The following is a 15,003-nucleotide window of genomic DNA, read 5'->3' on the forward strand; positions in this document are numbered from 1 at the left end:
TCATTCAGCATTCAAGCCCAGCACCCCTCTGCCAGGACAAAGCTGCAGAGCTCCCACCAAACCTGCTATTACCGAGCTGAGGTCTGGGGGAGCACCCAGAAGAAACCGGGCAGGCAAGTCGTCTGCGCCTCTGACATAACATAACGTGCTCTGGCGACTCTCCAGCTGCGGAGACTAAAGGAAGGAGGAGGTTTTCAATCTGGGCGTTAAAGAACCAGTAGAATTCAGTCCCACAGAGGTGGGGAAAAGGTATTTCAAGGAGATAAGTCAGCAATGTGCAAAAGCACAGAACTCAGACAAGCACAGAGACCAGACGGTATGCAGTGCGGCCAGAGCAATGGGAGACAAGGCGGGGGCCAGGGCCAGGGTGGTGGGGGGCGCAGAGTTCTCCACTGTATTCTGCAGCAACAGGGGCCAGGGGAGGTTTCTGAACACAAGTTCCTAAGCTCTGCCTCAAGAGGACACCTAGGCGGAGGCCAGGTGACCTGGGAGGTGGGTGCTCTGAGAGGCGGCAAGGACTCAGCAGAGGTGGGGAGAGCCAGCGTGCCTAACAGCAAAGAGGACAGAAGGCTCTGCCAACTGTCGCGTGTGTGTGTGTGTGTGTGTGTGTGTGTGTGTGTGTGTGGCAATCAGAGATGGCACCGAGGCTTGAGGGCTGAGGAAGCTGAGGGGGGCGGGTGGGAGAGTTGAAGTCTGGGTGCACGACCAGGGCCAGGGCTGGGGAGCCCCTGCAGAGTGATGCCACCTGACGTCATGAGACCAACGAAGGGGAGAGACTGGTGAGAAGAAAGAACTTTGGCAGAAAGCAGAGGACAGGAGCAGGGAAAGTCACCGATGAGAGACAGGAGGAACAGTAGGAATGATTCAGTAGAGAGGACAGACTGGTCCGAGGGGAATGAGGCCTGAGGCAAGCCTGGGATGTGGATCTCTGACCGGTGTGAGATGATACCTCATTGTAGTTTTGATTTGCATTTCTCTAGTGATTAACGATGTTGAGCATTCTTTCATGTGTTTGTTGGCAGTAAGGTAGATAGCTGGTGGGAAGCAACCGCATAGCACAGGGAGATCAGCTCAGTGCTTTGTGACCGCCTGGAGGGGTGGGATAGGGAGGGTGGGAGGGAGGGAGACGCAAGAGGGAAGAGATATGGGAACATGTGTATATGTACAACTGATTCACTTTGTTATAAGGCAGAAACTAACACACCATTGTAAAGCAATTATATTCCAAAAAAGATGTAAAAAACAACAACAACAACAACAGGAAGGTAAGTGGAAAGATGAAACCAGTCTACAAAACACTAAGAAGCAAATGGCTCCTTCAAGTGCAGAGCAGGGGGTGGAGAGGGGGAGAATGGGTGGGAAGGGAGAGGCCACAATGTTTGTAAAGCTGAGTGCGTTAGTGGGGAGACTGGCAGATGGCTATTTTGAGGCTAAAGGTTTAGGAAAGGCACAGGCTCTGACCTCAGCTAGCTGAGAATCTCGGTAGAGACGGGTGGCCCACTAAATGTATTAGGTCTGGGTTCCAGGCACTCGGGATGGGTATCCAGACAAGTGAGGTGAGGCAGAGGAGGGAGGAAGTAAGGACTGCAGTCCTGGCAGTCTTGTGCTATGGTATACTAGAATATATGCACTTAAAACAAAATGATGAAGATCCTACGGAAGGTTCACTAGCATCATACTTATAACGACCACGGTGATCTTTAGTTTCGCCTTTCACTCTAGCAGGGCACGGGGTAAAGAAACACTCTGAGGCCACCCACCCCGGCCCTCCGACCAGGATGGGGTCCGAGCCAGGCTCTGCTCCAACAGCCCACAAAGGGCACTCATTTTATCAAAAAAGCACACCTCTTATCAAATGAGTCATGCATATTAATCACTTTTAAATATATGCTATCCATATAATTAAATCTAGATGGTTTTAAGGTGAATACTATTTACATATTTATTACACTATTACTTAACTTTTTGTTGATAAGAATTCACAAGAAACTCTTCTTGAGGACCCTTCTTTTGAGAGATTGATGCTGGCCACTGGAACCTGGTTTTCTCTGGCGGGCCTATCCTGACTCCTGTCATGAGAACTCTGGTCATTCAGTTTTACAAAAACCCAGAGAAATAGAAAACATGCCCAGAGGATGTGAAATGGGGCAACATGACAGAAGTGAAAAATTTGAGAAGACAGTCTACTGCCAAGGAACAGGGAAAAGGTGAGGCCTGGACACAGGAGGGCAGGGATGCACTGACCAGGGTGTCGTGATGACTGAGCAACAGAACCGGATGCTGCATTACAGGGACCTAGTGTGGGGATGAGAGGCTCTGGGCCAGAGGACGCCTCACTGTAGGACAGGGGTTCTCCGCCCTGGCTGCACACAATCATCTGGGGAATTTTTTTGTTTTTTTTGTTTGTTTGTTTAATAAACAGTCTTGGTGAGGTACAATTTACATACTATAAAATAGACCAACTTTAAGTGTATAATTCAATGATTTTTAGTAAAATTTGGAGCTGTGTACCCATCCCCGCAACCTAGCAGCTGCTGAGCAAACCCTGCCACCCCACCCTATCCAGACCAATTACACCAAAAGTCCTAGCTGGGGCCTAGGCCTCTGACTGTTTTATTCCTCCAGGTACAGGAACTGCCGTAGGCTACTTTGCCAAGCTGAACTATCTACACACAGCTAATTTACACAGACGGATTCAATAATTTCACATTGTGGTCTAGAATTCAACTCCAAAGACGAGAGCCCTCAGACCTAGTCCAGTGATGACCCCCACCACAGTCAGGGCCTCTGCAGACTTCTGGTCCAAGAACCAGAGTGGGCAAGGAATATGACCTTGGAGGCAGAAGGATTTCATTAAAGATGCCTGGCATTTTAGTCCAGCCCAGTATGGAAGATAAACGAACTACAACGCAGTGTTCCTCTCAGGGAGTTGTCACAGATGACAAGTAGTTTGATGATGGCAAATAATAATTCACTGACATCGAGAGTAAAAACCTCAGAATCCACCTACAAGCAGACTATGGCCAAAGAAACCAGGGATTTGCTTTGCATGCTCAAGAGGCCTCTTGGCAAAGCAGCAGTCCTCCCCTGGATAACCTCACTGCCCAAAGGACACCACCCCACCTGGAAGGTAACAAGAAGTTCAGATATTCTTAAACTGCTGAAGTCGCGCCTGTTGCAAAGATGCTAACACCTCTCCGGCTCACAGGCCCACCTCTGGGGAGGCACCTGGCACCTGGCACAAGTAAGTGGCTGCACAACTTCCTCCTGAGAAAGTAGACGCTTTTCCTGTCTAACTACACATCAAACCACAGAGCCCACTTGAAGCACGACTGACTGCCCTGAAATGTCAGACTACAAAATCCGCCCCATCACCACAATGGCCCCCACACAGCACGCACTCAGCCCCTTCTGCGGTAGGCTGCCCACAACACAGTGCTCTAGCTGTTTCCGCACCACCTGCCACTTGAACCTGTGCCTTTTTGGTGGTGGGGCCTGTAGATCCTGACCCAGCCCTGGGACCCCAGTGCCTGGGCCTGAGCTTGGCACACTTGGAGTGCTCAGGAAATGCTCAACAAACAAGCACACTTGCCAGCAGGGTGGCAGTACTCTCAGTGTGAAAATCCTGAGACACGAGGAGCCTTTCTGCTCAGACAGCTGGGGACTGAGGCATTCCAAAGGTGCTGAGGACTGAACCGTGTCCCCCGCCCAAGTTCTTATGCTGAAGCCCTAAACCCCTACCCACCATGTAATGGTATGAGGTGGGGCCTTTGGGAGGTAGTTAGGGTCAAGTGAGGTCAGGAGGGTGGGGCCCTCATGATGAGATTCATGCCCTTATGGGAAAAGACACCAGGTGCTTACAGGCCAGGAAGAGGGCCCTCACCAGGAACTGAATCTGCCAATGCCTTGATCTTGGACTTTCCAACCTGCAGACCCATGAGAAACAAATGTGTGTTGGTTAAGCCCCCCAGTCTATGCTCTTTTATTATGGTAGCCTGAGCTGACTAAGACAAAGGCCAATCATAGATGCAGATGGTTCTTAGCAAGAGCCAGCTCCGAGCCCCATCAGGTAACACGAGGCAGGGCAGCTGTGCCCTTTGACCCGGGAAGAGCTGGCAGCTATGTCCCATGAGACTTGATTACCTCTTTCCACCTGAACCACTACCTCTTCGATTTCTTGAACTACAACTTTATCTCTTAGCCTCCCGTCTGTCTTTATGCCTTGAGCACCTCTTCTGCATCACCAGCATCCATGCACAGTGCCCTTATGGGGGAGACACTTGCCCCAGCAGCACCATCCTATTCCCAGAGATGGCATGGCTACTGCCCAAGAGCCCCATCAAGCCCCACATCAGCCCTTCCACTCAGTCCAAGGGCCTTCTAGCAGCACACTGCAGAGTGCAGGCCCAGAGTACTCACGGCCCCCTCCCTCCACACTCTGGGGAAGCCAGGATGTAACCCCGAAAACCAGCACAGCCCCCGTAGCAGTCTCTGGGAATGGATCCCCAAAGCCTCATATCACCCACTTTCAACATGAGCAGACAAAGCTGACTTGAGCCCTCACGTGTCTTCTACAGATCCTCCCTGCCCACCCCCATTCCTGGGCTATCCGGCACACCTGAGGGCCACCAAATTCCCTGGGCAGTTTCAGTGGTGTTTAACCCTGCAGCCAAGCATTTAAAGGTTAGGCTTGGGCCAGCTGCCTTACTCCACGTTAGCAGGACTCCTCCTCTTTGGGCCACTGCCCTCGTCTTTAGAACACATATTGGAACACACAGCCACAGCTTCAAATGCTGCTAAATGCTCTGAATACCCTGCCAACATGACAAGCCAACCCTGAGCCCACCTCCAGAGTCCTGGGCAGGGCCTGGCATGGAGAGAGCAGCTCTGGAGAACAATAAATGGTTCTCTTTTGCCCACTCTTCCAGGAAGCGCCCTGAACCGGAGCCGTTCCTATACCACGTGACCAGACCGCTCATGTGGACACAGAAGCGCTCAGCCAAAGGAGGCCCCGTGTGGCACCTCGTGGAGACACCTGCACCTTGGATGCTGGGAAGCCCATGCAGGAGGGCAGCCAGGCCTCTCTGCTCTGCAGAGTAGGCTCAGAGTATGGAGAGCCGCCACAGCTGCTAAAACAAGAGAACACCAGGAGCCACATGGAGCACAGGGGCTGATGGGACAATGGCTATAGATTCATTCCCAACTCCAGCCCTGGCCCTGAACTCAGTCAGCTCAATTCCAAATCTCCACATTTAGCAAAAGCTTCCTGCCAGCCTGCCTGGAGCCCCTTGAGGTCTTCAGGGGCCACTAACAGGAAGCTGGCACACACCAGGCACTAAAATCTTTGTCACGTGAACAAGTCAAAGGACAGGGAGACACACAATCACGTTCCCATTATATGAAAAGTGCCAAGCTTCAGACAGAAAAAAAAGTAGGTCATTCTGCCCAGAGGCTTTTTTGGAAGGTGGGGAGCATCATCAGACTCAGAAATTGACGGACTCGGAGGAACCACAAGGGTCCACCGGAAACGCAGTGCCCTCTGCCCTGTGGCTGAAAGCACCGGTGATGGCTCCCAGAGAGGCCCAGACCTGAGCTGGGGCCAAAAGGAAATGTGCAGATCTGAAACGCTCTCTCCCCAGTGTCCCCAACTCCCAGGATTCAGGGCAGACAGCAGCCCTCAGTCCTCGCCCAGAAACACCTGATTGTTCTATACCCTCCAGGGACTGCTGCTGCAAGCATCTCTCCAGTTGCAGCCTGGAGGATATCCTTGAGAATGACCCCAGGGGTGCAAATGAAAAGCTGGTATGGCCAAGGTGCCAGTGTGGTAGAGCCTCACACTGGCCAGCGGCTCCGAGGCAGGCCACAGTATTCCAGGGACAGCTGACTCCACCTGTCACCTTCAGAACTGGGCCCACTAGCCCAAGAAAAAGAACAGAAGCTTCAGTTTTGCAGCTACCACTGGCCCTCACCACTAGGGACAAGTGTCCCTGTCAACCTCCGATCTCCCACGTTAACCTTACAGCCATCCGCACCAAGCCAGATCTCCACCGTGCATGGTCAAGCATGGCAGCGGACCAGCTAAAAACATATTTTTGCCTCTAAGTGTCTGTGGTCTTTCCTCTGGGCGATGGACGCATGGCCCAGATGCCCTCTCAGCGAGGGCTCTCAGCAGATGGCCTTCAGCTCTCAACCCTTCCAGGGACTGTGTGGGCTGCCCAGAGTCCCACCTCAGGCCAGACCCATCTGACGACTGGTCGAGCAGAGCAGGAAGGCCTGACCATCTCCCCTGACTGGGGACAGCTGTGAAGGGCCACGCCTGCTCTGGAGCAGAGGCTGTCATGGGGCCTCCGTCAGAGCTCTCCCTCTCCCTCTGCCTGCTCCTGCTTCCTCCACCACCCTCCACAGGCATCAGTCCCAAGGATACCCTTTAATAACTACACCGCACGCCAAATTCCCCACTCCCGGGAACCCAGCCCGTGGCACCGAGTCCCAAAGGCGCATGAATACACTGTTCTGCTACTCAGGGATCCTCAGGAGCAACATCCTCACGTGAGCCAAGGCCACAGCCACAGCCCCAGATGACAGTCCTGACTGCAGCCATCTCACTGAACCCGGACAACTGACTTTTCTCAAAGTCCCCAAGGGGAGTTTCAGCTAGGAGGGACTCTCACAGTAACCACCCCTCCAAGTGCCTCACCAGGCCCACAACAGCCATGGACTCCGCCGGGCTCCACCTGACCATCAGAAACCCCCAGAATGGAGGTGCTGCCGCATTCTGAAGGAGCGCTCTAGGTGCAGCCCAAACAGTCATCAGCCATGAGAGCGTTCTTTATTACAGCCTCCTCTCTCAGGTCAGGCCCACCCTTCCTCTCCACCTACCCTCCACCACGAGCCCAAACTACTCACCACTCAGTCAGCCGGCCCACACTGGGCTGGCCACCCCGAGGCAGATGGAGAGCAGGCCACATGAGGGGCGTGTTACACTGAAGCTTGGTACACAACCACCGCCAACTGCAAGTGCTCTGGGCCCGGAAACCTAATAATCCCCAGTGTCTCTGGGAGAATGGAAACAGGTGGCCTCTCGAGGAGGTTTTGCACCTCTCCTCGATAAGCCTCACAAAATCAAAGGACCTCAGCTGGGTCCTGTAAACCCAGCCAAAGACATCTCCTGTCCTAGGAGCTGGGGCAGAGTCCAGCTCCATGGGCCTCAGGGGGCTCCCCTGGGCTGCGTCAGGGCCTCGAGTCATTTGAGAGCTCTCAGGGAATCCCTGAGCGGGAGGGCGTGTGGTGGAGCCTCTGTGCCTCCCTGAGTTCTCTCTTCTGGGGACTCACACTTCTGTTCTGCTCCTTCGGGTTCTGCTTGCTGGGTCTGTTCCCCAAGTGCCTGCCCTACCCCAAAATGTGGGTCTGGCTGTCTTGCTGCAATAAAGCTGTGACCTGGGCAAGCTTTTGAACCTCTGAGTCTCAGTTCTTGAGCTGTAAAATGAACCACCCACCTGGCAAGGCTTAGCAAAAGTCAAACAAGAGCTGCCCCTATAAAGCACCCAACAGAGGGCCTGGCCGCAGGCGCTCAGCAGACAAGTGCTGCTGTCCGCCGTGACAGGAGGCGGGAAAGAAGATGGCGCCGTCCATTTGTCAGCTTCCCCCCCGCTCCTCCTCAGCTGCAACCCCCTTCCTCACCGCAACTCCCTGGCATTAGAACACCCTCCCCTCGAAGGACTCTGACTCACGCGTCAAACCCCTTCCCTGGCTTGCTTGGCTCCTGGCTTCCTCTGCAGATGGAACCCTTGAGCCAGCACCCAGGAAAGAGACTCAAGTCCTATCAGGCCACCCAAGTGAGGGGCTGCAGCCCAGGCCACAGCCCCAAACCCCGCAGGGTAAACCTTCCTGTGTTGTAACAAACTAAATACCGTCTAACGTTCTCCCTGACACAGAAGGTATTTTGCCAAAATGTCAAAAACGATTCTGACTCCATCTTTAACCTATCACCCATCAGGCTGGGAAAGCCAGAGCTCAGTCACGATCCAGGGGCAGAGGGAGAACAGGGGAGAGTACACCAGTGACGCGTCCCGGAACCCGGCATCTCCTGTGCCCACCCCTTCCCAAACGCAGCTGTGCTTTGCTTCTGAGAAGGCCCAACACGGGGCATTCATAAACGCCAGGTCTCCCACCAGCAGATCTGTTCCCGGACATGCAGACGGCAGCCACCCCCACCGTGTCCACCTAACACAACATGAAAACAGACCGTTCTAACAAATCATTTAACCCTCTGTGCTTCCTAGCTCCTCACACTTAAAAAACGTAAACACGTGTCATAAGGTAGAGTGCTCCTTCAAGGCAGGAACTGTTTGACCTTTCGTGCCCTCACGACCCTCGGGAACTGCCTTTGCACTCAACAGCTGTGAATCTGCTCCACGGGTACGTGCAGAAGTTCCACACAGACACTCGCATAGTCACACACATACATCACGTAACCCTTCTCCAAAGACTATGCTAGGACACTCTATTATTAATTCTGGGACAAGAACCAATTTTGCACAAGGCTGTCCTCAGGCTGTGAATAAATAAAAGAGAGAAGGATCCTAAGAGATTACCGATCCCCAGTCCCTCCCTCTACAGGTCAGACACTCTGCTGCTGAGGAGTCCAGAAAGGAAGAACCTCCCCGACTCCCCACCCCCACCCCCACACCAGCCGGATAATGACAGCACTGAGACCAGAGTCGCCAGTCTGCTGAAGGAGTACCTTACTCCTTCTGCTAGCATTCTGGCAGCCCCTGCAGAGAATATCCCAAGGGCATAAGACACACCAGTTTTAATACCGTTTTCTTGCCATCAGCATTCCCATAGTGTGTGCAGAGTACAAAGTTCTTCTGTTGTATGTGACAGCAATTATATTTCAAAATATTTTCAAACAGGTATTTCTATTCAACAACAGGCTGCTTCGTATCCCAGAAGAGCCTCCAGGCAGACTTCATTTTGTTATGGGATAGAAAAACAGCTCACACGGATGGTCATTACCTTTGACAAGCAGCCTGTCTCTCACAGAAACCCGCCGAGTGGAGTCGGAGGCTGTGGCTGACGCCCGGGACCCTTTGAGACCGTCATCCCGCTTCAGTTTGCTTGCCAGTGTCAGCATCACTGCTACCTTTATCCTGAAAGGCCAAAAGCAGGTTAAGACAGTGACTGGACAGTGAAGACAATGATGTAAGGTGGTTTTTAATATTTTTCCCATAATTCAGTTACAGAAAAATTTAGCATGTAAGATACAATAACACTGCATTCCTTCATAATGAATTTGGATAACCTCTATGCCTCTCTAAGTCTGCTGTTGTAAAGTATGAATGGAAATTCAGCAAGGGTGAGCCAAGCATTTAACACTCACTGGGCGCCAGGCCCCGGGACGCAGCAGTGGCAATGCTCCTGGGCGCTCATGGTCTAGGGCAACCTCCGCTGACGGGCCTCACGTAGGCCCACCGCTGTCCACTGGTAAGTCTGCCCATCCCTGCTGTGTGGACCATGCACCTGAGGGTGTGGCCCCAGGGCCTGGCCCAGCACAGACTGAAGGGAGTGTCCACCTCTGGTGAGGAGGGAGCACCGCAGTGCTTTCTTTCCTCCTTCCTTTAGTAAAGGTGTGGCTAGAACCTTAATAAGCACCTTCACATTTATTTACGTTGTACTATATTTATAGTTAGGCAATAGCAGCATAATTAAGTTATAATTAATGTTCCAAACTAGATTATTTTCACTTGGCTACTTCCAACCCACCTATGTTTCAGGTTCCCTCACTGACAGCTCACTGGGAAGGATAATAAAGACCAAAAATAGGTGATGCACCTGACTGCTTCGGAGAAAGGACTAAAGATGTCAACGATGTTTACAGATAGAACTGTCCTCTAGAATCTGCCTTCTGTTTCTAACATAAACCGCCATTCATCTGACAGGCCTCCTAACTCTTCTTGCTTGCTTTACCAGTTGGAGAGGAATTCCGGAACTTTTTTTTTTTTTTAATTTTTAAATTTTATTTTTTATTTTTGGCTGTGTTGGGTCTTCGTTCCTGCGCATGGGCTTTCTCTAGCTGCAGCGAGCGGGGGCTACTCTTCATTGTGGTACGTAGGCTTCTCACTGTGGTGGCTTCTCTTGTTGCAGAGCACGGGCTCTAGGCGCAGGAGTTCAGTAGTTGTGGATCACAGGCTCTAGAGTGCAGGGTCAGTAGTTGTGGCGCACGGGCTTAGCTGCTCCGTGCCATGTGGGATCTTCCCGGACCAGGGCTCGAACCCGTGTCCCCTGCATTGGCAGGCAGATTCTTAACCACTGCGCCACCAGGGAAGCCCTGGAACTTCTTTTGATTGAGGACAAAAATTGGTCACCAGCTCAATATTTTCATAATTTCCTTTGTTGCTTTAATGTAATTTCCTTTCAGTACCACTCTGATCATTTTCAAAAGAAAATGATCTAAAAACTTCCAGATGAAAAACATGACCTAAGCACAGAGCTTTTAGTTTGAAGCCAAGATCTTATTTGTTTGTTTTTACGAATGAGCATCATTTGTTCTGATGCTGCTTCTTGGCGGCTGTCACCTGTCCAGCGATTCTGTCCAGATCTCTCTGTCCCTGAGGTGTTAGTTTGTGGCCCCCATCTTGGTCCTTTTCCACCATTTTCAGCCCCTCCAGGGCTTGGAGGACCCGACGGGCCACGCTCTTGGAGCCTCTGCTTAAGTGGCTGGGCATGACGCCATGTCTCTGACGCCCCCCCATAGATCTTGGTCATGGCACCAACCCCAGCGCCGCCCGGAGGTACAGGTGCCGTGCTGTGGAAGCAGCTCGTGTGTAGAACCAGTTCTCATCGTAGGGAGTGAGCCCTTTATGCTTGGCCAGCTTGACAGTGTCCACCCATTCAGGGACTTTCAGCTTCCGGACTTTCTGAGGAAGGCTGCCAGAGCTCTGACGAACTCCCGCTGGTTCACGTCTTTTACAGGAAACTCCAGGCATCGTGCAGCCTCTGCACTGCCAGCCAGGGGCTGAAGCCAAGATCCTGAAAGCCAAACTATAAGAATAACTCTCCCCCCATCAGTATTTTTAACCATTTTAACCCAGGTCCCTCACATAGCTTTTCACACCATCTTCTGTGTATTCCCCCACCCCACAAAGACTGTAAGATTTAATTTTCTATTGTTTGTACCATGAAAACAACATATTGAATATGACCTTCTGAACTGTACAGGACCTATGCACAAACACACACACATCTAATCCCTTTAAGAGTCACTGGTCTAGGGACTTCCCTGGAGGCACAGTGGTTAAGAATCCGCCTGCCAATGCAGGGGACACGGGCTCAAGCCCTGGTCCGGGAAGATCCCACATGCCGCAGAGCAACTAAGCCCACGTGCTACAAATACCAAACCTGCACTCTAGAGCCCATGAGCCACAACTACTGAGCCCATGTGCCACAACTACTGAGCCCGCGTGCCACAACTACTGAAGCCCGCGTGCCTAGAGCCCGTGCTCTGCAATGAGAAGCCACGGCAATGAAAAGCCCACGCACCACAGCGAAGAGGAGCCCCCCCTTGCCGCAACTAGAGAAATCCCACGCGCGGTAATGAAGACCCAATGCAGCCTAAATAAATAAATAAACAAACAAATAAATAAACAATTTTTAAGAGGAGTCACTGGTCTAAATGCTTCAAGAGATAGTTCTATTACACACAAGCACTCACAAGCTCCTAGAATTTCAAACCTGCGAAGGACTTCTCCCCGACTCCCACTCTATTTTATGGATGTGGACTCTGGGACAACCAGGGCCCAGGAACTGGGTTGTCTGAGGCCACTCAGCTGCTAGAAGAGGTCACCACGAAACACTAGTTTCCCTCGTGTAGATGATGGGATGTTTTTATCTCGAATGTGGTGATGGTTTCAGGGGTATATCCGTACGTCAAGACTGATCAAATTGCATAGTTTAAGTATGTACAGTTTAGTGTACTTCAGTTATACCTCAATAAAATTGAAAAAAAATGTGAAACCAAACCATTGCTAGTTTCTTTACTCCCACTCTACCTCAGCTGGACCCACGGAGAGGACCATCACCGATGGACACACACCTTCCCAGCTTCACCCAGGGCAGGGACTACCGGTTCCGTTTACCAAGCCCCCTCACAAGGGAGGGCGGGGCGGGGGGAGCGGGGCAAGGAGTCGGGAACTCCTGTGGAGGCTCCAGCCCACAAGCTACCAGACACAGCAGCACCAGCTAGAGCCAGCACCCCCCTGCTCAGCGGCCCCCGAACGATCCTGCCAGGAATCCCTCAAGCAGATCTGGATCCCAAAGCAGGGTCTGCCTCCCCAGCAAGCCCACTGCCAGGCACCCACACCTGAACACATCACTCTCACCACATCGACAGGGTCGCCTGATGGTGGGCCAAGATATGCGTCTATCACGAAGTCCCCTTGGTTTCTATCCTCTAGCTGACCTTGGTAATAAAAACAGGTCAAGCAATAAAAGCACAGCGTGTGTAAAGAGAGTTCTGTAGGCAGCATCCTAGGAAAGCCATAATAAAGAGCCCAACAGAAAGGGGAGTCCTAGGGCACATGATTGGTCCGCACCCAGCTCCCTGCAGACCCGCACTGAAGGAGCTGCTCAGAGGGTCCTGGCAAGACCCACTCATACAAAGGAAGGCTCACACCAAGACACTCTTCTGTGTGGCTGCAGTCTGAGGACTCTGCTTAATTCTCTTATACTCCTACCCCACACCGAATTCTTCTCTGTGGGCAGAGTATGCCCCATACGCAATTCCATTTAGAGTCAGATTCCTGGTTTTCAATCGTCAACACGTTTGTGGCCCTTAATAAAATACACAGGACACTGACTATGCAAGATATCAAAGAAAACACTGGCGTCTGTTTCCTGTAGAAGACAAAACTTAGTTTCCTAACATTCTATGAAATCTAAGTATATAATGACCATCTATTTCTCCATCATCTGTATCATTTTCACACACCACTTTAGGGATAAAGCAAAGGCCTAATCGGGGGTTGCTACATAGCTGCTAATTTAACTCTGTACAAAGAGATCTGAACGAAAATAATCATTCAAGCTGTCAGGTTAGCGGAACACCTGCAGTTTGCTGCAGAATTCTCTCGTCTTTCTTCAATATGCTTCACCCCTTGAAGACCTGATTTAAAACTAAACTTCCCCTTTACTGCAAATTACACTTTGACTAGGGCAGCATTTTCGGTAACAGCACCCTCAGTCTCTAAATTCCACAAGTTGTAATTGGCCCATTTAAGTTCTTCCTCTGGGTGGGACTTGCTTGCAGACTGTTCAGAGAAGATTCTGATGTACCGTATTTACTAGGCTCATCATCGAGCAGTACTGACTCAGTGTTCCTGCTTATAGTGGCAAAATCAGGCCCTGTCACCCGTGCAGGGGCCAGTCAGCTCACGGGGTGAGGACCTCCTCATTTACGATTCTTCCTGCCCTAGACAAGTCCCAATCTAAGTGTAAAAGGTGGAACTGCAGGTCACTAGGGGACAACCAACTTCTCCAGCCAAAGAGGCCCAGATCAGGACACAAAAAAGCCCACACCCCACCCTTCTCCTTTAGAACGCCAGGGCCCAAGGAACCTCCCACCTGGCTCCATGGCTGGCTGACTGATGACTTTTGGAGCCCAACCCTTTTACCTGAGCAGTAAACCTGCCTCCTCCTGCACTGCCCTGCCTACTACCTGAGCAGCAGGTATGTCCAGCCCTGCACCACCTAGCCTGGTGATGATTTCTGTCTCTGAACATCTCCCCCACCCGTGCCCTTCCCCTACCTTCATCCCCTTACTCAGCCATGAATCCTCTGCACAAGGTAGGTGGGCCTCCTCCCTGTTCCTCAACAACACGCCGCTCGTTTCTGGAAGCTTCTGCTCACCCTGACATCCAGGTCTGGAATGCCCTCGCTCCCTTCACCACCTAAACCCGCTGCTTCTTTAGGATAACAGATGACCACCCAGATTCCTACCTCTCCTCCAAGAAGCCTTCTCCGGCCACTCCAGTCCATCCTGACCCCACTCCGGCGCTGGAGGGAAGGCAGAAGGGCGGACCCGATCCCCTCGTGGGACGGATGAGGGAACTGAGACCCAGGGAGGGTGGGGCCACACCCAAGATTACACACCAAACTTGGCCGTACGGATCGGTCCAAGATGTCCTCCCAGCTCCTCTGGCCCGGGAAGACCCTCCAAACCAGACGTGGTCTCCCCCGGTTGTGGGGAAGCCGCAGGCAAGTTGGCGAGGCGGCAGCCGGGCTCCCCCTCACCCTCAGCGTCCCCCTGGCCTAGCCCGATTCACAGATGATCAGGAGTCCGGCTGCCTAAGTCCGAGCCCCGTTGCCTCCGGCCACGTCGGGCCGGTGACCTTGGGCCCACTCGGCGCTGCGTTTCCTCCCGGACAATGCGGCTAGCAGCTCCCCCGCGACGGCGGGCGCGAGCGAGGCCGTGTGTGCGCCCGGCACAGGTCCGGGCTCGGGGCGCACTGCCCCTGGAGCCCGGCCGCGGCCAGCGCCCCGGACCCAGCCCCGCGCCCCCCGGCCCACGCCCCGCAGCGTCCGCCCGCCCTCCAGCCCCCGACGCCCGGCCGTGAGGACCCGCACGGCCTGTGGCGGCCCCGGCGCCGCCCGCCCTCCGGCCCGCCCGCCGGGTGCAGCGGCGCCGCGGGAGCCGAGCCACCCTCCAGCCCGTGGCAGCCCCTCGCCCACCGCACGGCCGCGCGCTCCTCACCTGGGCACCCCGAGACAGGCGAGGCGGGCCCGGCGCCCAACACCATGCCCGGCCGGCCGGCGGCGGCGAAACGCAGCCCCTCACAGCCGCACCGGCTCCGGGCGGCGAGACCGGAAGTGGCGGGGCGGGGACTCGGCCGCTCTCGCCCGCGGCGGCCGAGACTGCAGAGGGCGCTTTAAAAAAAAAATTCAAAGCCCCGAAGAACTTTATTTGGAGCCTGACAGGCGAACAGCAGAGTGCGCCGGCCGGGGCTG

General features: G+C 53.2%; 1 protein-coding gene and 1 pseudogene across 2 annotated transcripts in view; both read right to left on the reverse strand.

The window, feature by feature from the left end:
* Nucleotides 1–14,871, reverse strand: part of UBE2F (ubiquitin conjugating enzyme E2 F (putative)) — a 51,158-nt gene extending 36,287 nt beyond the window's left edge. The window contains exons 1-2 of the mRNA XM_082658945.1: nucleotides 14,750–14,871; nucleotides 9,019–9,152 (exon numbers count right to left, since the gene is read on the reverse strand). Of these exons, the coding sequence (XP_082515071.1) occupies nucleotides 9,019–9,136 (118 nt within the window). The 5' untranslated portion in view covers nucleotides 9,137–9,152; nucleotides 14,750–14,871. The remainder of the gene's footprint in view (nucleotides 1–9,018; nucleotides 9,153–14,749) is intronic.
* LOC309824957 (small ribosomal subunit protein eS19-like) lies at nucleotides 10,542–10,988 on the reverse strand (annotated as a pseudogene). Its single transcript has one exon. The product of its transcript is annotated as a small ribosomal subunit protein eS19-like (transcript).
* Nucleotides 14,872–15,003: the final 132 nt, after the last annotated feature.

The sequence above is a fragment of the Grampus griseus genome (genome assembly GCF_964374135.1).
Source record: "Grampus griseus genome assembly, chromosome: 7".
NCBI classification, from domain to species: Eukaryota; Metazoa; Chordata; class Mammalia; order Artiodactyla; family Delphinidae; genus Grampus; species Grampus griseus.